The 22,692-nt window shown below is 43.2% G+C and overlaps 1 protein-coding gene and 1 pseudogene across 1 annotated transcript; both read left to right on the top strand.

Moving 5' to 3' along the window:
• Positions 1 to 424: 424 nt before the first annotated feature.
• On the top strand, positions 425 to 2,337 carry LOC117593798. Its single transcript, XM_034290223.1, has 2 exons — positions 425 to 1,463; positions 2,044 to 2,337. The coding sequence occupies exon 1, from the start codon at positions 577 to 579 to the stop codon at positions 1,408 to 1,410; it is 834 nt and encodes a 277-aa protein (XP_034146114.1). The 5' UTR covers positions 425 to 576; the 3' UTR covers positions 1,411 to 1,463; positions 2,044 to 2,337.
• LOC114830155 lies at positions 1,956 to 10,000 on the top strand (annotated as a pseudogene).
• Positions 10,001 to 22,692: the final 12,692 nt, after the last annotated feature.

Genomic DNA, 22,692 nt, shown 5'->3' with positions numbered 1-22,692 from the left:
TAGCTAGCCTTAACGTTAGTTAACTGTCAGTACCATAGACTGTATATAGGTCAGTACATTTGCCTGTTTGTTGTCATCATGTGAATTCTCTCAACTAAAACTTGTCAAATGAAACACAATGAGTTAGAAGTTACGAGTTATTATTCAAAGTATGATAAAAAAAGTGAAAAATGTATGTTTTTATGTCATGCATGCTTTTTTCTTATCAGCAATTCAAGCTGATTATTTCTAAGCTCCAAATCCTCCTACAGTTGCTATTTCACTCAATGGCCTTTGTGCCCTGGGATGTGGCCTCTGTGCCCTCCATTTTTTTTATGACACCGAAGGCCAAATGGCCTTGCCCCTAAAATGATGAAATTTCAAGCTTGGTACATGTTTTAAAACAGTGAAAGAAGCATGTTTTTGGTCCTGGTGGGGTGTGGGACTAGACCTAATCAGGGGGTTCTAAAATGGATTATTGCATCATAATGGGCTGGACTGCTAAAAGGCTGAACAACTGTCTTGTCTATCATTTTAATCACTCAACCATACAGCCAATGCTTTTCTTGCGAACCAGCTTGTTATTTAACTGAGATAATGCACGGACGTTGCCGATCAGCCCGGCCCTCAACCTCCAGGGGCCGGAACATGATCTGCCCGCCTGCCCCCACACCCACTTTGATGGCCTCAGACGGCAGCCTGACCAGCCAAGGAGCCGGTACCAGCCCTGATCACTCCTGGGCCTTCAGTGCTCAACCAAGGTCTGACCGTCCAGTTACCCGCTACAGGAGGGTACCATCCCTAGAGGTGTGGAGAATCCAGTCTGATTATCCCCGGACCGGGTCGGCCCGATCAGACATGTCCTCCGGTAGGTCCTCAGAACAGGCTCTCGCCCGCCTCCTCGAGGAGACCATACAAGAGGTGGAATCTCTCCAAAAGCTGAATCATGAGCTGGCAGGGGATGCTAAGAAGTCCCTCTTCCAAAGGCTGAAAACCTACATCAATAAAAAGAGGCACAACAAGGTGGATGTGCTCCCATCTCCGGAGAGCCCCGTCGTGGATCTCCCAGCGGCCAGTAACCCTTGGGTGACCCTCAGCGATGGGCCAGGATGCCTCCGCCTTAACACAGTACTCCCCCGTCCAGCCCAGGAAGTGGGCATGGAGAGAAAAGGCCCTGGAAAGATCTGGGCCCAATCAAGAGCCTTGAATGCCTCAAAACAGGCCCTCGCCAGCATCCCTGAGGAGACTATCCAGGAGTTGATGGATGAGCTGTCCTGGGATATTGAGGACAAACAGGCCAACAAGTCCCCCTGGAAACGTTTTCAGTGCTCCTTCAAGAGGAAGAAGGGCCACACTGCCGACAAAAAGGAAGACATGACCGCTCAATGCTGCTTTCCCTACCTTCATTTCCTGAGATTGCTCTGCAAATAATTATTCCAGTCAATTTATGAGGGATGGGAGGAGCCATGTGGAGCGTCCAAAAGGTTGAACTCTCACTTTTCTGTTATATTCACTGCTTTTTGTTATTTGCTGTCGCATAACTCTTCAATGTCATAGATGAAAAACAACACATCTTCATACAACTTCCCCTAAATTGAACTAGAGCTACTTTCTGACATGTATATGCACATATTTTATGTAATAAAACAGTATTTCCAGTCTTTTAGATCCATTTGATAACCAACAAGGTTTATTCATGCTACCTGTTAAGCTAAATGTCACAAAATGTTAATAATTGCAATAATAGTTAAATGCAGTGCAGTAGGCTATGTACACATTGGGATGACACAGAAAGATCAGACAAGTGATCACTCAGCAGACAACGAAATGTGTTCAATAATTGTGGGTGTATCTAGTATGTCTAATCAATGTCATTCTAAGCTGTATTCAAATCAACTCTTTTTGTTGGGTGTTTAAGACCGAGGGAGTTTTCTTTACATCACCAAACAATGAGCAGTTGACTGGTGTCAGTCCTAATGGCATGTAAGAAGTGTGTATGTATGCATGTCTATCAGGTCAAAGAGAGATGTTTAAGGCTGTCACTTCGACTGTTGTTTTCCACAGTGGGAAAGCCTTCGGCTGGCCAAGACACGTGTGGCCTGGCCAAGCTACAGTCATCTTCCAACTTCACCGCCCAGCTGAGCAGCGCCGATCTGTTCAAAGACAAAGGTCAAAGAACAGCTCACCAGGTCAAAGCCTGCAGCTCTACAGGCGCCCCAGAGAGATTTGGACTCCCAGATCATTCCTGCCAGTTGCCAGCAGCGGGAAGACCAACGATACTGGATGTTCCTCACCTGCTTCCCAGAGCAAGACCGCCGCTGACCTAGCCGCCCTCTGACAGGTGAACCCCCTTCCATCCCAGCACAAACTCTTTAACCTTAACCTGAAACTACTAAAGCCCACTACAAATGTAGCCATATTTACTTTTTGTTGTCCATTCAGTTATCCTTAAAAACAATATATATATATACAGTTGTGCTCATAAGTTTGCGTATACTGGCAGAAATTCTGAAATGTTGGCATTGATTTTGAATATATGTGACACACACTGGTGGAAATTGCAATTAAAGTTGAATTTCCCATACCTTTGGCTTTTTAAATTGCAATTAGTGTCTAGGCATAAATAGTCAATGAGTTTGTTAGCTCTCTCGTGAATGCACAAAATATCCCGACAACACCTTTAAAAGACATGTGTTTTGAGTTGTCACTCTTATTTTCTTTGTAAATGGTACATATATTACCAATTCTCCAAGGGTATGCAAACTGTTTTCCCCCCTAAGGAAGCCTACCTGATGTGTGTTGATATAAGTTGAGATTCTCCCTTAGGGTAAGACGTTCAGCATCTGAAAGCTGTCTGACCTCCATGACCTGGAAGTATATGTATCTCTCTTCCTGTTTGGTGAAGTGCATAAGGAGCACTGGACGACTGAGCCTGGTACCGTGATGGGAATCCCAAACCCCAACCCCATGAAGCCTAAAGATGGATATGATGGGGTGAGGGGCCTCTGTCTGCTTTCACTAGTGTTTGTCAGTTGGTGTGGGTCATTCTCACCAATCAAGGCCTTCTTACCATCTCTCTTTGTCCCTTTCTCTAACCTAAATAATATTTTTAGGTCTCCTTGTCTGTGGACCACCCTCAGAAAGTGTTGTTGATGGGGGAAGCTCAGGACTTTGGCACATGTAAAGCAGCCAAGAAGAACGGAGAGCCCTGCTCTCAGATTGTCAACCTGGTGGGTTTTGGTTAATATTCAGAACCTTAAACCGATACAGCCTCTACCCACTCTGAAACCCACACTTACCTTCAGAACCACCTTAAAGGCTGATCGCTGTCATGTAACTTCTAATTCAAAATGCTGTTAATTTCTGTTTCATCTCTCTCACCCTCTCTCTCTCTGTCTCTCACCCTCTTCAGTATGAGTGCCATTACTGCCAGTACCATGTCAAGGCCCAGTAGAAGCAGATGAGTTCCCAGCATGCCGAACTGCAGTCATCTTTCTCTGGGAAGGTCACAGGGAAGGTCAAGGGGAAGACCAACAGCCTGAATGGATTCTGTCAGACAGGTTTGCCATGTGGTGGCCTCTCCTCGCCAACCTGCAGTGCCGCACTGTGAGTGTGTGTGTTTGTGTACACTGTGTGTTGGTTTATAAACCAACAAGCGGTTTTAAGTCTTTATTCGAGACAAACAAACAGAATGTTCTGGGGTGTCAGTGTTTCTCACTCTTTTGGGACCGGGATGTTCTGGTTGTTCCAGCTGTCCTGTGCCTCTGACATGGGCACAACTCAAACTGCCTGTCTGAACGAGATGGAAAGTCATCACACTGTACCTTTTTCTCTCTTAATTTATCCTCTGTCTCTCTTTCTCCCACCCGTCTTCCACCTCATCTTCCCTCCCTCCCTCACTCCCCCGTGTTCCATAGACTCGTCTGCTGCAGGGGTCTAGTCTATCTCGGCCTCGGACCTCCTGAAACAGCAGAAGCAGCTATTGGAGAACCGTCGGCGGAGAATGGAGGAAATCTGGCCCAGAGTACTCCAGAACTCAGCTAGGGCGGGGGTCCCCGGGGCCCGTCCTCCAGCCCAGGGGGCCCTACTGTCCCTGAAAGCCGCCTCAGTGGTCCCCAGGGCCCCGCTTCCCCCAACACCCCCACACTGGGGAGGGGCTTCAACGAGGGGGAGGATATCTTGTTTTTTGACGATACTCCTCCCCCACCCTCAGCAGCACTAAGCCTATCAGCCGCCAAAGTAGGTGACGGTTATCCTATCAGTGTTGCACTTCACACTTCTATAATGTGGCGTTGTCGAGAGGGTGGAGGTTAAAGGTTAAGCTGTCCCTCCCTTTTTAGTTGGCTGCTCTGAAGAAGCTGAGAATGAAGGGGTCAGGGCTGACCAGGGAAGACCCCAACTCTGTGAAGAGGAAGAGGAGCAACAGTTCGGCCATCACCGTCAGGGTGCAGAAGAATCTGTCCTCACCTAATGGTACACACCAATCACACGGACACACCCCAACACACATAGACCCAGAAGCAGCATCCATACTTATCCCCTTTCCTCTACCTGCATACAGGTGAACAGCCTGCGGTCGAGGAAGAAGAGCCCGCCCAGAAAAAGAGGCGGGAACAAATGGACTACGTCCAATCAGAGGAGTTCCAGAAGATCCTGAATGCTAAGTCCCGCCATGGGGCTGAACTTCAGGCGGTAAGCCAGCCTTGCATTAACCACAGCAGACGCCCTGAGAGTTCTTAGCCAGACCAGGCTACTACAAATACTACTACTACATGTACTACCACTACAATTACTACTACTAACACCACTACTACCACCACTAACACCACTGATATTACTACTGCTAACACCTCTAGTATGACTACTGTTACTACTACTAACACCACTGATATTACTACTGCTAACACCTCTAGTATGACTACTGTTACTACTACTAACACCACTAATATTACTTCTACTACTAATACCACTACTACCACTACTATTACTACTACTTTCACAACTACTACCACTGCTATTACTGCTACTTACACCACAACTATTAGTACTACTTGCACCACTACAATTATTACTTCTAACACCATTACTATTACTAACACCACTACTACCACTTCCATTACAATTATCAACACCACTACTATTACTACTATGACTACTACTATCACCACTACTACCACTACTATTACTTATGCTAACACCACAAGTATTACTACTGTTACTACTACTATCACTACTACTACTACTAACACCACTACTTCCACTTCTATTACTACTACAAACACTACTCCCACTACCATTACTATGTATACCACTACTATTATTACTCCTAACACCACTACTACCACTACTATTACTACTTCTAACACCACTACTACCACTACTATTACTATTACTAACACCACTACTACTAACACCTCTACTACCACCATTGTAACAATGACAGCCTAGGGAATCTGACAACCATTCTTAATTACAATGTAATTGTCCCCCCTCTCTCTCACCCACTAACCCTCACCCTCTTTCTCTCTTACCCACTAACCCTCTCCCTCTCTTTCCCTCTCTGCAGTAAGAGTGCCAGTACTCCCAGTACCATGTCAAGGACCAGTAGAAGAAGATGAGTTCCCAGCATGACGAGCTGCAGTCATCTTCCTCTGGGAAGGTCACAAGGAAGCTCAAAGGGAAGACCAACAGCCTGAATGGATGACTCTGTCAGACAGGTTTGCCATGTGGTGGCCTCTCCTCGCCAGTCTGTACTGCCGCACTGTGAGTGTGTGTGTCTGTGTTTGTGTATACTGTGTGTTGATTTATAAACCTCTGTGTGTGTATTAGTTATGTGACCCTGTCTGGGTTTTGGTAACTTACATTCTCCTCCTCTCATGTCTAGGTCTTCATCTGGCTCCAAGAAGCCCACCCAGACCACCCTGGGGAACCTGTTTGTGAAGGGGGCCAACCAGCTGGCCAGCCAGGCCAGGAGTCTGGGTAAGACTGGGGGAGGAGGATGTCTTGGTGAGGATGACGAGGGTTAACACCACTGCTCTTCCTCTATTAATGTGTTCTTTAATGTTTCAGCCTCGGTGTCTGACAATGTGACTGGCTGCTCAGACGACTTCAAGGACCTGCTTTCCTTGCCGACCCCTGGATCCCTTCAGCTGAAGAAACACCTCACCAAACCCTCAAGTAGCTAACAGCTTCACTAAGTCACTGGTTTACACAGATCCAGGAATGACCAGGTGGGTGTGACAATGTCAAACACTCAGCAGAAAGACCCTAAAGACAGAACAGACCCACTGGAATGTGATTTAAAAAGTTCATGAATATCACCTTCAATGGCAAAGAGGTACATTTTTATTCTTGGACCAACAAGCGGTTTTAAGTCTTTATTCAAAACGAAAAAACTGAATTTGCGTTGGTGGCATCAGGCAGTTTCCTCGTACACTCAGAAATCTAGAGATTAAACTTGGGAGAGGTGAACTGAGGTTTGGGATCCGCTAGTTCCCACGACTCCAATACCAACAGGTCGTTTGGGACCGTGTTGACCGTAGTTGCTGACCGACTGTGACCGTCCAACGGTGTGGGAGATACCAATTTACGGCTCTGGAAGTCTATATTGGGTGTCAGTGTTTCATACACTTTTGGGACCAGGATGTTCTGATTGTTCCAGCTGTCCTGTGCCTCTGACATGGGCACAACTCAAACTGCCTGTCTGAACGAGATGGAAAGTCATCACACTGTACCTTTTTCTCTCTTAATGTGTCCTCTGTCTCTCTTTCTCCTACCCTGTCTTCCACCTCGTCTTCCCTCCCTCCCTCCCCCGTGTTCCATAGGCTCGTCCGCTGCAGGGGTCCAGTCTATCTCGGCTTCAGACCTCCTGAAACAGCAGAGACAGCAGCAGAAGCAGCTGCTGGAGAACCGTCGGCGGAGAGCGGAGGAAATCTGGCCAAGAGTACTCCAGAACTCAGCTAGGTTGGGGGTGCCCAGGGCCCGTCCTCCAGCCCGGGGGGCTCTACTGTCCCCGAAAGCCGCCTCAGTGGTCCCCAGGGCCACCCAGAGCCCCATTTCCCCCAACACCCCCACACTGGGGAGGGGCTTCAACGAGGGGGAGGATATCTTGTTTTTTGACGATACTCCTCCCCCACCCTCAGCAGCACTAAGCCTATCAGCCGCCAAAGTAGGTGATGGTTATCCTATCAGTGTTGCACTTCACACTTCTATAATGTGGCGTTGTCGAGAGGGTGGAGGTTAAAGGTTATGCTGTCCCTCCCTTTTTAGTTGGCTGCTCTGAAGAAGCTGAGAATGAAGGGGTCAGGGCTGACCAGGGAAGACCCCAACTCTGTGAAGAGGAGGAGGAGCAACAGTTCCGCCATCACCGTCAGGGTGCAGAAGAATCTGTCCTCACCTAATGGTACACACCAATCACACGGACACACCCCAACACACAAAGACCCAGAAGCAGCATCCATACTTATCCCCTTTACTCTACCTGCATACAGGTGAACAGCCTGCGGTCGAGGAAGAAGAGCCCGCCCAGAAAAAGAGGCGGGAACAAATGGACTACGTCCAATCAGAGGGAGTTCAAGAAGATCCTCAATGCTAAGTCCTGCAATGGGGCTGAACTTCAGGCGGTAAGCCAGCCTTGCATTAACCACAGCAGACGCCCTGAGAGTTCTTAGCAAGACCATGCTACTACAAATACTACTACTACATGTACTACCACTACTATAACTACTACTAACACCACTGCTATTACTACTACTAACACCAGTACTACCACTACTATTACTACTACTAACACCACTGCTATTACTACTACTAACGCCACTGCTATTACTACTAATAACACCACTACTATTACAACCACTACTATTACTACTACTAACACCACTGCTATTACTACTACTAACGCCACTGCTATTACTACTAATAACACCACTACTATTACAACCACTACTTTTACCACTACTATTACTACTTTTAACACCACTTCTATTACTACTAACACCACTACTACCAATATTATTACCACTACCACCACTACTATTACTACCACTAACACCACTACTATTACTACAATTTCTAACACCACTACTACCACTACTGTTACTACTAATAACACCACTTCTACCACTACTATTACTACTACTACTACCTCTACTACCACTATTGTAACCATGACAGCCTAGTGAAACTGACAACCATTCTTCATTTCATTGTAACTAACTCCTACCCCAATCTTATAATAGTTCCTGACAGAGTATTATTTGCAGGAGCACTACTTTGAACCCCTGGTGAAGAAGGAGGCGATGGAGGAGAAGATGAGGAAAATCTGAGAGCAGAAGTGTTGAGCGGTCACCTGTAAAAAGGTCAGTTAACCCCCGGTTCTTCAGTGGAGCTTATTATTTTATTATATCGGCGTTTACAACACATCAGTTAATTGCAGAGAGAGTCTTGAGTGAAGATTTAAAGCTTAAGTTATTCCTTTATCGACGCCATTAAGCAGATCGGAAAGGTTGTGCTTACGCTGACTTTCAGTGTGCTCTGATACATTAGTTTAAAACTAAAAACAATATTTTTCTGTATTTTTTCTTTGTTTTATACAGTAATTTCCCTCTTTATTAATGGGGGTCAGTTATTTTTGTCTTTGCTGTATATCAGCATTGTGAGGTTTTCCCGTCACTCCCGGTCCAACTCCTCCCCGCCACGCTCCGCACCTGCCACCGTTTCACTTCCCAACACGCATGAACGCACCCACCACTCCAGATCCCAATCACCGGAATATTGAACACCTGTGCCCTTTTAACCCCTCTATTTAGCCCATGCTCTACCTCCCCTCCAGTGTGAGGTATTGTTCTCAGTGGACCTGCCAAGCCTTCTATCGCGCGCTCTCATTACGTTGTTGATTCCCAGCCTGTTGTGTTCTCTACCCTCTTGTCCCGTCCTCTCTCCTCGTTTACAGTATCCTGCGTCTTGACCTGTTCGTCTGCCCCGTCGTGTCTCTCCCTGCCTACCCTACCTGTGTTGTTACCTGTACGGACTGCCTTCCCGGAACACCGACCTCCCTGCCTGCCCCTGGATATCCTTACCGTCTCTCCCAGCCTGTGCTGTAGCCTCCGCTGATTGATCACCCGGCTTCCTGACCTGCTTGCCTGCTTCTCGGTTTCGCGTCCCTGCTCATCCCTGCCTGTGCCTTCGCCTTCAAGGACTGATATTCTGGTTTCCGACTCTCTGCCTGTCTTTATTGTTTGTGTGCTAGCCTACTCCCTTGTGCGATGTACAATAAATCTTCCATTGCACTTCTGCAATTGGACCCACACAACTCTGGTCCTGGTGTTCACTACAAGCATGAGTCAACATACCACTGACTCCCATCTCTGTCTAACCACCTGGGATCTGCATTTCAACGGCCAACTTTCGCATTTCCATAACGGCTGAGCTGCAGTTGTAGACAGATTTGATCACACTGTGTTCGTTGCTCTGACGTGGTTGCTAAGTGGACGCTGTTGACCATGTCTCCAGTGTAAGTACACCTACTTCAAGCCTGCTGATTGCTGTGTGGAGGAGAAGCATGAGCTGTGTTGGCACGATGCCACCAAGCGCTTCTTCAAATGTCCCTGTGGACAGAGAGCCATCGCGCTGGACCGCCTGCCACACAAACTGCAGGTGAGAGACACTGTACACTCTCTCACACACACAAGCATTTAACAGTGTAGATACGCAAAAACATTATAATGCTGTGTTCTCTGTTGCAGTAACTGTGGCTTGTTCAAATGGGAAAGAGATGGTATGCTGAAGATAAGCGTGATGTTTTTGTGGATTTGTAGTTCAGCTGGAGCTTTAGCATCTCTTCCAATCCGATTGGTCCTCGGTCCCACTACTTCCTGTAACTGTTCCTTGTCTGTGTCCACAGGAGAAGTCGGGGCCCAAGATAGCAGGAGAGTTGCGGCAGCCTTGAGGGGAACAGCCCATGTTTCTCAACAGCATGAAATAGTCCTCCCCACTGATCATCACCATCTTAGTCTTTATCCTATGCAGCTGTTTATTTTTAGGTCGTGCAACTATTTTATAGTCATTAGTAGTTGATTGTGGGTTTTAAATATCTGTATTGTTAATGAATTGGGTTCCCCCTGTTACGAATGTGCTTATTAAATCCTTTCATTTTCCAACAATCTCAACTGCCTTTTTATCTGACTTGAATTGTCTCTTGTCCCTTATTTGGTACTTGATCTTAGAAGGACCAAGATGGTTAGAGGAACTAGATTAAGACAAGACCATTTTAAACAGCTAGTTTTGTAGTGATCTAAGTGGGTTGTATAGAACACATCCTGTATTCAGAGACCATCAGGACAGGTAACGACTGTAGTACGCCTGTAGTACAAACTGGTGTTGCTCTCCTGAGGTACAGGCCTGTCTGCTAGTGTCCTGATACTTACCTCCTGGTGGGGTTTGGGAATGTATCTAAACAGTGAAAGAAGCATATTTTTGGTCCTGGTAGGGTGTGGGATTGCTCTGGAAATAGCGTTTTAGTCCATTTCTGAGGGGGGGTGGGAGGAGGAGAGGAGGGGTGTGGGAAGAGGAAGAGGGAAAAGGAGAGGTGGGAGCAGGGTTGCCGCTAAGAAGGTTTTTGAGGTGGGAACAGGGCCGGGGCGAACCCCCTACAGTCACAGCCCTGGGTAGTCACTAACGAACTGTCCACACCATTCAAATAATGAATATTTATCTGTGATCTGTGCTTAAATCTGCACAGTTGAAATTGTCTTTCCTCTTTTACCTTTCATCAGCCTCTATCACATCTTTTCGCTCACTATCTGCTACAAGGACTGATCTTTCTACAAGCATGAAGCATAAAGTATTGTCAATCCAAGATTGAAATTAGCCTCTTAATCTGCTTATAGCCTAACATACAATACAATAGGCAACCTGATGCTTTTCTAGGTGTGGAAGATGTTAGTGTTGCTTTCAGTTGAACCTGCTACAAATGATGGCTTGGAATAACCTTCAGTTGTCACTATATGAGCTTACCTTGTCTCACGTCTTTAGTAACACCATCAGGAGATACTGAGGGACCTGACGCTGCTGCACTCTCTGTGACTGTTTCTGAGACTTGAGCTTTTCTAGGTGTGGAAGATGGAAAATGTTTGCAATTAATCATGTAAAAACTCTTCAGTTGTTAGCATAACAGTTCATTGTTTCAGGTTTAATCGTATATACGGGAACAAGTATCATGACAAAAAAAGTACAGAGACCAACACAGAGTAGTGTCATAACCGTTGTTCTGATTTTACATGGCTAAGGTTCAAACTTAAACCGATCAGCCATAACATGATGACCACCTGCCTAATATTGTGTAGGTGCCCCTTTTACCGCCAAAACAGCCCTGACCCATTGAGGCATGGACTCCACTAGACCTCTGAAGGTGTGCTGTGGTATCTGGCACCAAGACGCTAGCAGCAGATCCTTTAAGTCCTGTAAGTTGTGAGGTGGGGCCTCCATGGATCAGACTTGTTTGTCCAGCACATCCCACAGATGCTCGATTGGACTGAGATCTGGGGAATTTGGAGGCCAAGTCAACACCTTGAACAAATTTTTGAGTTCCTCAAACAATTCCTGAAACATTTTTGCTTTGTGGCAGAGGCCAATCCCATCAGGGAATACCGTCACCATGAAAGGGTGCACATGGCCTGCAACTATGCTCAGGTGGATGTCAAGTAACATCCACATGAATGGCAGGACCCAAGGTTTCCCAGCAGAACATTGCCCAAAGCATCACACTGCCCCTGCCAGCTTGCCTACTTCCCATAGTGCATCCTGGTGCCATGTGTTCTCCAGGTAAGCGACACACACGCACCCGGCCTTCCATTTATGTAAAAGGAAACATGATTCATCAGGCCAGGCCACCGTCTTCCAATGCTCCGTGGTCCAGTTCTGATGCTCACGTTCCCATTGTAGGCGCGTTCGGCAGTGGACAGGGGTCAGCATGGGCACCCTGACTGGTCTGCGGCTACGCAGCCCCATATGCGACAAACTGCGATGCGCTGTGTGTTCTGATACATTTCTATCAGTACTGTGGGAGAAATTGTACTTATCTAGCCTGTCAATTAGAATCCTTTCCATATGTAATATTTCTTGCATAGAAGCCTCTCTTGAATAATGCGACAATCAGGCCAAGGTGTTAGAGGTCCATTGTTTCTGCTGTCCCCATTGTCATGTAACTCTGTGACTCCCTTCACTTTATACCCAAAAGATATTCATCCTGACCATGTGTTACCTCCTGTACCTCCTGTAGTGTACCACTTGCCCTGGCTGGCAAGATTCGGTGCCTCGTTGTCTAAAGCCCGTATTTGGGCCTCAGGAACTAATACAATGGTAGAGTAATTGTCTTAACTTCCATTGGTTAAGATTACAATGATAGATTCTATATTAGCAGGAGGGATCAGGGCATTCGGGAGAGATTCCTTGCATGCGGACTGTCTCCATGCAGCATGTTAAAACGTATTAAATGACTCCGCTATACTTTGTAAATTAAGGTGTCTTTGTGTTATTAATCTATCAATATCTATGTGAAATTCCACGACAGTACCAGAACTTTTTCAGCGATTTGAGCTACAGTAGCTCGTCTGTTGATTGGACCCCACGGGTCATCATTCGCTCCCCACATGCTTCAATGAGCCTTGGCCGCCCATGACCCTGTCACCGGCTCACCGCTTTTCCTTCTTTAGACCACTTTTGATAGGTACTGACCACTGCAGACCGGGAACACCCCACAAGTGCTGCAGTTATGGAGATGCTCTGAGCCTGTCGTCTAGCCATCACAATTTGGTCCTTGTCAAAGTCGCTCAGATCCTTACACTTGGCCATTTTTCCTGCTTCTACCTCATCAACGTTGACAACAGAATGTTCACCTGCTGCCTAATATATCCCACCCACTGACACGTGCCACGATAACGAGATTATCAGTGTTATTCCTTTCACCTGTCAGTGTTAATAATTTTATGTCTGATCGGTGTAGAGACCACTGATCGGCGTGGAGACCACGCCCCCATACACATCAGTGGGTCTGAAGTAGAGAGAGTTCACAACATCCGGTTCCTTGGTGTCAACATCAGTGATGACTTGACCTGGTCTCATCACTTTAACATCTTGGTGAATGAGGCCAGGAAATGGCTGTTCTTCCTACACCGATTAAGGAGATTTGGCATGGATTCTAGGATACTCTCCAACTTCTACAGATGCACTATCGACGGTATCCTGTCCGGCTGTGTCACGGCCTGGTATGGCCTAGCGTATATCTCAAGAATTACGTTCCCTGGGAACTATTGTAAAATTCTGCGATTACGTTCTATGCCAACATATCTAGTGCCATTACGTCGGTCAAGAACGTTATATATCGTAATAAAAAGGGAACGTAATTCTTGAGATATAGGGTACGGTATGGCAGCTGCACCGCATCGATTTATTTTTCTAAATATATGCCGTTCTTGACCGATGTAATGGCACATTACATTGCACTACGGTTGTACAGTTGTATAGTTATTATTATTATTGATGTGTGTTTTTTGTATAGTGTTATTATTGATTGATAGTTTGTGTTATCTTCTTAGTTATATACAGTGGGGCAAAAAAGTATTTAGTCAGCCACCAAAAGTGGGAGAACTTGCACAATTGGTGGCTGACTAAATACTTTTTTGCCCCACTGTATTATAATTACTCACTGACTCACTGATATTTTGGGGGTGTGTGAGCTCTAAAGGCACAGGGAATCTTGATGGTGTTAGATTCTGTCCATTTCTGATCCATGAACAAAATTTATGCAACCGGAAGTCAGGGGAGAGCCTTTATTCAGCGTGAGGTTTACGATGTTAACCTTCCATAGTTCTTTCATTTCGCTGTCCAATGATTACAATGTTACCACAGTCTTTTATGCCAGGACACATAGTATGTGGTCAGTTTCATAGCCAACCATTACACAGACTATTATAAGAAATACCCTTGTATGGCGTATTCCAACCTATGACCCAAGGGTCTATTCAGAGAGTCCTATGACAGTCAGATACACGGTTCCTAGCAGGTGGTAAGGACAGGGTGTTTGGGACCCATCAGTAATGGAGCATCACATTTCCTACCTAGTGTCCTTCGTACGGAGATAGCTAGTACACTCATACATTGTGTTCAGCTTAATTCAATCACTTTTTATGCTCAATATCTCTCAGTCCCCCCCTTCAAACATGTAACAAATAATCATTACATGTTGATAAAACTAGCAAAATAAAGGTACAGTCCATTTCCTAACAAACTAAAAAGGTCCAAACACTTCTGTTAAAAAACAATAAAGAAAAATAATAAAAGGATTATCTGGCCTATGAGGCTTTATTATTCCTTAAATGAAATGAAAATAAGATGCAATGGACACACCTTGCTCTGACACATAACTGTATGGAATTGCTGTCATAATGACTATCGTGATCGATCTTTACCATACACATCAAGTCCCAGGCTACTATCAGTCTAACCCGTGTCCAACAGAAACAGACTTAACATGACATATTAATTAAATGCATAATTCATTCCCAATAAACCCTTTCAATAATCAAAGTCCCCCCTTGTCCATATCATGAGTCATGTATCAACATCATACTAATGACTCAACATATCCTGAACGGTACACAATACTCAACTCCAAATGAATGTACTAGTAACAGTTTCTACCTTTGAAAAGGAATATGGCACTATTAAACATATCAGGATAACTGTCGTAATCATGACTATGAAACAACTTCACAAAAAGACAAGTATCAATGACCAATGTTTGGGTAGTGATCATATGTAGTCCTCTACCTGCCTTGTGAGGAATTAACATACATATTATCAAAACACCCGTCATTTTAGGAAAACTATTGATTGCTAGGAATGAACCTAGATTCCCATCAAATGTCCTGTAGTTCTAGTCTTCAGTCTTCTCTGTCTTGTATCAGTGATGTAAAGTTCCAATATCAGTTACTGCAGTCAGTGTGATGTGGCCCCAGCAAATTGCCTGGTTGTCCTAACAAGTCAGTGTAGATGTGTAATGGAGTAGTGAGTTCCCAAAACATCACTAATTCAGGATTAACACCACAACAGTGTCTTCCACTGTGTTGGGACCATGTGACCTTTCCAGTCAACTGGCCTGTGGTACTCTGACCTGTAGTATGTAGAGTCTTTCAGGATTCAGGTGGATTCTCCTCTCATCTCACTGTCGATGGTTCATCTAGAAATGGAGTGAGAAGCCAAGTGATCTGTCCCTGGCATCGTTCTACCTTTTGAGTGGTCAGGAAGATTTGGAACAGATGTGACCAGTGTGAAATCCTTCTTGAACATGTTGCTGGTACTCACACACTCAGTTGTCTGTGTCCAGTCAGTGACATGATGTATCATCAGAAAAGGGGTTGTGTTGTCCTGATCTTTTGAAAGTATAACTGCAAAACAATGATTAATGTGCTTCAACAGTCCATTGGACTTTCATCCACTGGGTATTGTTCCGTCAACTCCCAACAATGAAGACAACAGATCAGTCCTGAAAACTTGTGGAACTCAGAAGTTCCATCATTAGAGTGAAGCATGCACCCTATTCAGACAAGTTTCCATAAAAGTCTATGTCAAATTTCCTTTTCCATCCAGAACTAGCTTGGTTGATGTTTCATTCAATGTGCTATATTTATGCCCGATAGCACATGGCAGTAGAATGAGATCCCGTTGTCTGATCAGACTTGACATTGCTTAACCAATTCAAGAATGGTTACATCTATGTTATTCCACCATTAAAATGTTGGACCTTACATCAAACAAAACAATTTCCAAATAAAAAAATGTATAACAAATCCTAAGAATGGAGGTGTAAAACTTAACAGATGCCAATGCTCTGTTATAACTATGCAAACAGAAAACAAAATATTTTCATGTAACTCTTTATAAGTACCAATTTTGATTTGCTTTGAGCTCTAAGCTCAACTCTTTCCAATTATAATGAGTTATCATATCATACATCCTCCCTGCCTTCACTTCATTAAGTCAATGGAAAGTGACACCATGAGTGAATACAGAACAAATACGGTCACAGGAGGCGCCATCATGAACCCACACTGGCCATCATTACAGGATGAACATGAAAAATAGAGAATTGGTAATAGCGATGGATCTGGATTCCATTCAATATGGAGTTGCATACTGTAAACTCATTAAAAATATATATATAATCAAAATGAACACGATGGAAGTAAACACAATCATAGACATCAGATATATGACAGTCATTTGTGTGAAGGAATTATTGACCATATAACCCATTGACAAATTTTATTTTAAAGCTAAACAGCTTTCAATTTTGAACACACTTTGGAATTAGATCAATGAAATTGGCTATCATGTATTTATAAACTCCTGTAGTTTGGTGGTACATACCTCACTAAATAAATGAATTGTCCTCTAGGGGAATATATTTTTAATTATAATTGAAAAAAAAACTCCAGATCAGGTTGCAATGTGTAACCTACTGCAACCACCAGGGCGATTGTATTAGCAAATTAGCATACATTTTGCATTTTTAAAGGTTATGGCCAGACTAGCTTTTGAGAAAAACAAACATAACATCTTGATTAACTTGCTAAATTGTTGTGCCATTCTGTTATGACCTACAGTTGAATGTGATTCCCATAAGAAATAAAAGACATGTGTTTTACCTGCTCACTCATATTTTCTTTACAAATGGTGACTAGCAGAGATGCCTTCAATTACACTACTTACAAAATGGGGGCCATTGTCTGATGTCAATTTTGATGGTAGGCCCCATCTGGGAATAATTTCCTGCATCAATTATTTCTTTTGCGACAGCAATGGCATGGAAATGCTTCTACCCATTTGGAGAATGCATCCACCATTACCAGGCAATATTTGTATCCCTGATATGGAGTCAATACAATGAAATCCATCATTAAGTGATCAAATGACCCGTCAGGCCATACAAAGGCCTTACTAAATTACTGGATTATACTTATGATTCGATTGTACTAAGGAATAACAACATTTCTACCACACTTCTTAAGGATTTTTGGCTCTAACGAGCCAGAGTAGTATACCAACATTTCCACCAGAACGGTTAAAATGTTACTAGCCTTCTTTGCAACTGTATTTAACAGGGCTAGTAGTTTATAAACAAATGTTTTCTCTATATATTTTCCCAGTATTCATGTTAAGTTAGTCTGTGCACAAAATTATATATCCACTAGAATGACAACTATTTTGTTAACTGAATGTAACCCAAGAATAAGTGAAAATAGGCAATGTATAATGCAAAAATTAATTCTTCAATATTTTTTAACAGTGCAAACAAAAAATCCCACACAACTACAGTGAACAAAACATAATTGGAACTGACTTCACGACTCGCCCGAAATGTAAACTACTTGCATTTGGTGACCGGAGAGAGGGCGCAAGCTTAATTTCCAGCCCTGTATATGACATTGAATCTAAGATGCTGATTAATTTATGATTCTGATTGAGTCATGTTATACAATGCAAATATGCACCAAGCTAGATATCTGGCTGACTGTCTTCAATCTAAACAACTGCTGATATTAGATTAAAACATTCTTAAACTCTGTCAGTTGTGCTCACATTTCTTTTCAAATAAGTTAATTAGCAGTTGTTTTCACTCAGTTTGCATTCTTTTCTTTTTGGTACTCAGATTGCCCTTGTTTGGAGAAAGACATGACTATCATAGTAGCAGTCACTCTGCTTGATTAGCTGCGTTTAGAGACTAATTCTGGTGCAGGGGTTGACTGAACCAATTTGTGCCTGTTGTAAGGGGTGAGAGTGACCTCAGAGCCTCCACTATTTTTGGGATAAAGTCGAGGAGGAGTCGAGGGAAGGAGAAGGAGAAAAGGACATAGAAGAGGAGAGGCGGCAAAAGATTGTGGAGACAGAGGATGAGATTATACAAAGAGCAGGATTTTCGATGGGAAATGTAGTTTTCTACACTTGCGTATTGAAGGGAACCCTCCCAGCATATTCCTTTTTATAACAAACAAATTAAAAGGTATATTTCATGGTAAAACTGTTGTATTTCTTAATAGGCTAAGCTGTCAAAGGTTTTCTTACAGTTGATATAAAATTTCACATATTTAATAACATTTTATGTGGGGTTATTATACAGTGGATATTAAAGTCTACAGACCCCTGTTAAAATGCCAGGTCCTTGTGATGTAAAAGAACGAGACAAAGATAAATCATGTCAGAACTTTTTCCACCTGTAATGTGACCTATATAGTGAACAATTCAATTGAAAAACAAACTGAAATCTTTTGGGGGGGGGGGGGGGGGTAACTTTTGTAACGCGATATCAAGAAAAAATATTTCCTCTCAAATAATTATTAGCATACGTTTTTAATACATTTGTTTTCGCCTTTAAAACATTTTTTTCCAATATATATTTATTTGATCTCAGTACTTTTTAGTTGACGTTTTGCTTTCAATATTAATTATTCTGTTTGCGATGCTAATTATTTTGTTTTTTCTTATTGAAACAAAAGTAACTTCATATAATTTAGAACCCCCTCTGCCACTTCCTGAAGTCCACGACCATCTCCTTAGTCTTGCAGACGTTGAAAGAGAGATTGTTGCTGTCTTGGTACCTTGTAGCCAGGTCCCTGTCATGTAAGTGCACACATGTAATGAGATGTCTGGTGTCTTAAATGAATTTGATAACCAGCAAGGTTTATTCGTGCTACCTGGTAAAAGTGTCCCAAGAAGAACAGGCAAGGGATAACTGGGATTACAGTGTTGGTGAGTAATAAGTAAGTGAACATGGATGATTCAACATGGATGACTAATATACTTGGCAGCGTATGAATTTGTTACGGCCGTGATGCCCTGAAAATCATTGTACGCCCTACGGGCACCATGGCCTTTTTGTGCTACTGTCAAAATCTCGCGGTCAGCACTCGGTTTGTTAGTTTGTTTTGTAGTTCGCAACTGAGAACAACCACAAGAACGGACTACATGCAGGTAAGCAAGCTAGCTAGTTATCGATCAATAAATAGCTGACTTAAGTGTCTAACTGAATCAAAGCGCTCCGTTTCGGAAGGTGCGTTCATCAGAAACTGGGAAGTGGGAAAGTTCCGACCTCGTGCGGGAGAATACACCTGAATGCTTTTTGAAAGCTCTGAGAACAAACGTTACGTTTGATATCACTAGACGTGACAAGGTTTGTAGTGACATTTTAAAAACGAATATTACTTTCTTCACACACAGATAAGACACTACATTTGTTTATTAAGGGCGTGCTCATAAGCGCAGGTGATTGTGATGTTAAAGGATACTTCGCGGTTTACTTTTGTGTAACATGAAGTAATGTTAGCCTTCGGACTAGCTAGCCTTAACGTTAGTTAACTGTCAGTACATTTGCCTGTTTGTTGTCATCATGTGAATTCTCTCAACTAAAACACAATGAGTTAGAAGTATGGTTACGAGTTTTTATTCAAAGTGAATAATATATGTTTTTATGTCATGCATGCTTTTTTCTAATCAGCAAATCAAGCTCCAAATACTCCTACAGTAGCTATTTCTGGGCTGGCATGGGATGCTGCACCCAAGAAGGCTAAGAAGTCCCTCTTCCAAAGGCTTAAGACCTATATCAACAAAAAGAGGCACAACAAGGTGGATGTGCTCCCATCTCCGGAGAGCCCCGTCGTGGATCTCCCAGCGGCCAGTAACCCTTGGGTGTCCCTCAGCGATGGGCCAGGATGCATCCGCCTTATCACGGTACTCCCCGTCCAGCCCAGGAAGTGGGCATGGAGAGAAAAGGCCCTGGAAAGATCTGGGCCCAATCAAGAGCCTTGAATGCCTCAAAACAGGCCCTTGCCAGCATCCCTGAGGAGACTATCCAGGAGTTGATTGATGAGCTGTCCTGGGATATTGAGGACAAACATGCCAAGAACTCCCTCTGGAAACGTTTGCAGTGAGTATGAGGATGAGGATGAAGGGTCACACTACTGATGAAGAGGAAGAGATGACCACTCAATGCTGCTTTCCCTACTTTAATTTCATGAGATTGCTCTGCAAATAATTATTCCAAATAATACTTCCAGTCAATTTATGAGGGATGGGAGGAGCCATGTTGAGCATCCAAAAGGTTGAACTCTCACTTTTCTGTTATATTCACTGCTTTTTGTTATTTGCTGTCGCATAACTCTTCAATGTCATTGAGGAAAAACAACAAATTGAACTAAAGCTACTTTCTGACATGTATATGCACATATTTTATGTAATAAAACAGTATTCCTAGTCTTTTAGATCCATTTGATAACCAACAAGGTTTATTCATGCTACCTCGAGACCTTGGGACTAGAAGGTTCTATCTGCACAAAGCATAGTTCTGAGATATTGAGCATCAAAGTTTTCACATCCCAGCTCTCAGAAAGTTTTTTAAATAATTACTTCTTAGCTAACCCATTAAGACCATCACTTTAAAGATACTTAAAGTGCAGATGATCAAAATCCTGAGACATTAGTAAATCTGTTTTATGAGTGGGGTGCAATCGCAGATAGAACCTTATGGTTCTGAAATGTCGCAATCTAGATTGAGCAATAAGGTTCTATCTGACACTACTGAATCTGAAATTTTTATTTGAATACATAAATGATAGAATAACACTATTTTACCAAAATGGAGTCGCAACACATCATGAAATACATTACAGAAATGTAATTTGATAGTAAAATGCTGTATATATCTCAATATACAGCATTTCAATTTCTCATTAATGCAATTATCTAATCAACCAATCACATGGGAGTTGCTTCAATGCATTCAGGGGTGTGGTCCTGGGCAAGACAATCTCCTGAACTCCAAACTCAATGTCAGAATGGGAAATAAAGGTGATTTAAGCAATTTTGAGCGTGGCATGGTTGTTGGTGCCAGACGGGCCGGTCTGAGTATTTCACAATCTGCTCAGTTACTGGGATTTTCACGCACAACCATTTCTAGGGTTTACAAAGAATGGTGTGAAAAGGGAAAAACATCCAGTATGCAGCAGTCCTGTGGGCGAAAATGCCTTGTTGATGCTAGAGGTCAGAGGAGAATGGGCCGACTGATTCAAGCAGGTAGAAGAGCAACTTTGACTGAAATAACCACTCGTTACAACCAAGGTATGCAGCAAAGCATTTGTGAAGCCACAACACGCACAACCTTGAGGCGGATGGGCTCAACAGCAGAAGACCCCACCGGGTACCACTCATCTCCACTACAAATAGGAAAAAGAGGCTACAATTTGCACGAGCTCTCCAAAATTGGACAGTTGAAGACTGGAAGAATGTTGCCTGGTCTGATGAGTCTCCATTTCTGTTGAGACATTCAGATGGTAGAGTCAGAATTTGGTGTAAACAGAATGAGAACATGGATCCATCATGACTTGTTACCACTGTGCAGGCTGGTGGTGGTGGTGTAATGGTGTGGGGGATGTTTTCTTGGCACACTTTAGGCCCCTTAGTGCCAATTGGGCATTGTTTAAATGCCACGGCCTACCTGAGCATTGTTTCTGACCATGTCCATCCCTTTATGACCACCATGTACCCATCCTCTGATGGCTACTTCCAGCAGGATAATGCACCATGTCACAAAGCTTGAATCATTTCAAATTGGTTTCTTGAACATGACAATGAGTTTACTGTACTAATATGGCCTCCACAGTCACCAGATCTCAACCCAATAGAGCATCTTTGGGATGTGGTGGAACGGGAGCTTCGTGCCCTGGATGTGCATCCCACAAATCTCCATCAACTGCAAGATGCTATCCTATCAATATGGGCCAACATTTCTAAAGAATGCTTTCAGCACCTTGTTGAATCAATGTCACGTAGAATTAAGGCAGTTCTGAAGGCCAAAGGGGGTCAAACACAGTATTAGTATGGTGTTCCTAATAATCCTTTAGGTTAGTGTATAATAAAATGAGATAAACAGGATTACGATTTTGTGTTTATTCTTATTGTCAAACTTTCATTTAGATTTATGATTTTGATAATCTTGAACACAATTTATGATTCCATACTAGATTATTATCCAACTCTTAATTTGATATATCTCATTAACTGTTGTTTTAAAGCATGTTTCATAATTTTATTGCTTAATATTAACATCAAAATGATAATTTAAATACTCAGAAACATATTTATATTAAAACATTTCATAACACAACACATTTAAATACTATAAATATTTTATAAACAAAAAAATTCCATATTTGAGCATCTTTGATTTTTGTATTTCACCATGGACTTTATATCATTCTGTTTGGCCTCTGTTAAAGTTTAGCTCTTAGAGACCACCTTTGGTTTGGGTAGGTGGATGGAGTTTGGGACTGGGTGGACACTTCTTGTTTGTGCTTTTGGACCCCTGATATCGACTGGAACAGGCGGCTTCCCATGAGTGGTGGAGTAATGCAGGCTGAATGGGCATTGGGTGAGGACAAGTTGGGCCATTTGAGCAAACGGGATCTGTTTGTACTGAAAGTTTTTCAAGCAAGGTTGGAAATCTTTAAAATCTGTCTCTCTCATTTGAATGACAGTGTATGGGTGCTTTCGGTTTGCTTTGAGAAGGATGCGGATGAAAGATATAGGTGAAATAATTCAGCAGTGCCATTGCTTTTTCAATGTTGCTGTGCATATTGTCCACTTCTTGGACAGCTGAATGGC

Source organism: Esox lucius, chromosome 23 (assembly GCF_011004845.1).
Source record: "Esox lucius isolate fEsoLuc1 chromosome 23, fEsoLuc1.pri, whole genome shotgun sequence".
In the NCBI taxonomy this organism is placed as follows: domain Eukaryota; kingdom Metazoa; phylum Chordata; class Actinopteri; order Esociformes; family Esocidae; genus Esox; species Esox lucius.
Note: the sequence above shows the minus strand (reverse complement) of the source record. Positions and strands in the feature narration are given on the sequence as shown.

What these genes read in the sequence shown, in the direction of transcription:
- LOC117593798 (XM_034290223.1), top strand. Translation starts at nt 577, where the DNA reads ATGCACGGACGTTGCCGATCAGCCCGGCCCTCAACCTCCAGGGGCCGG.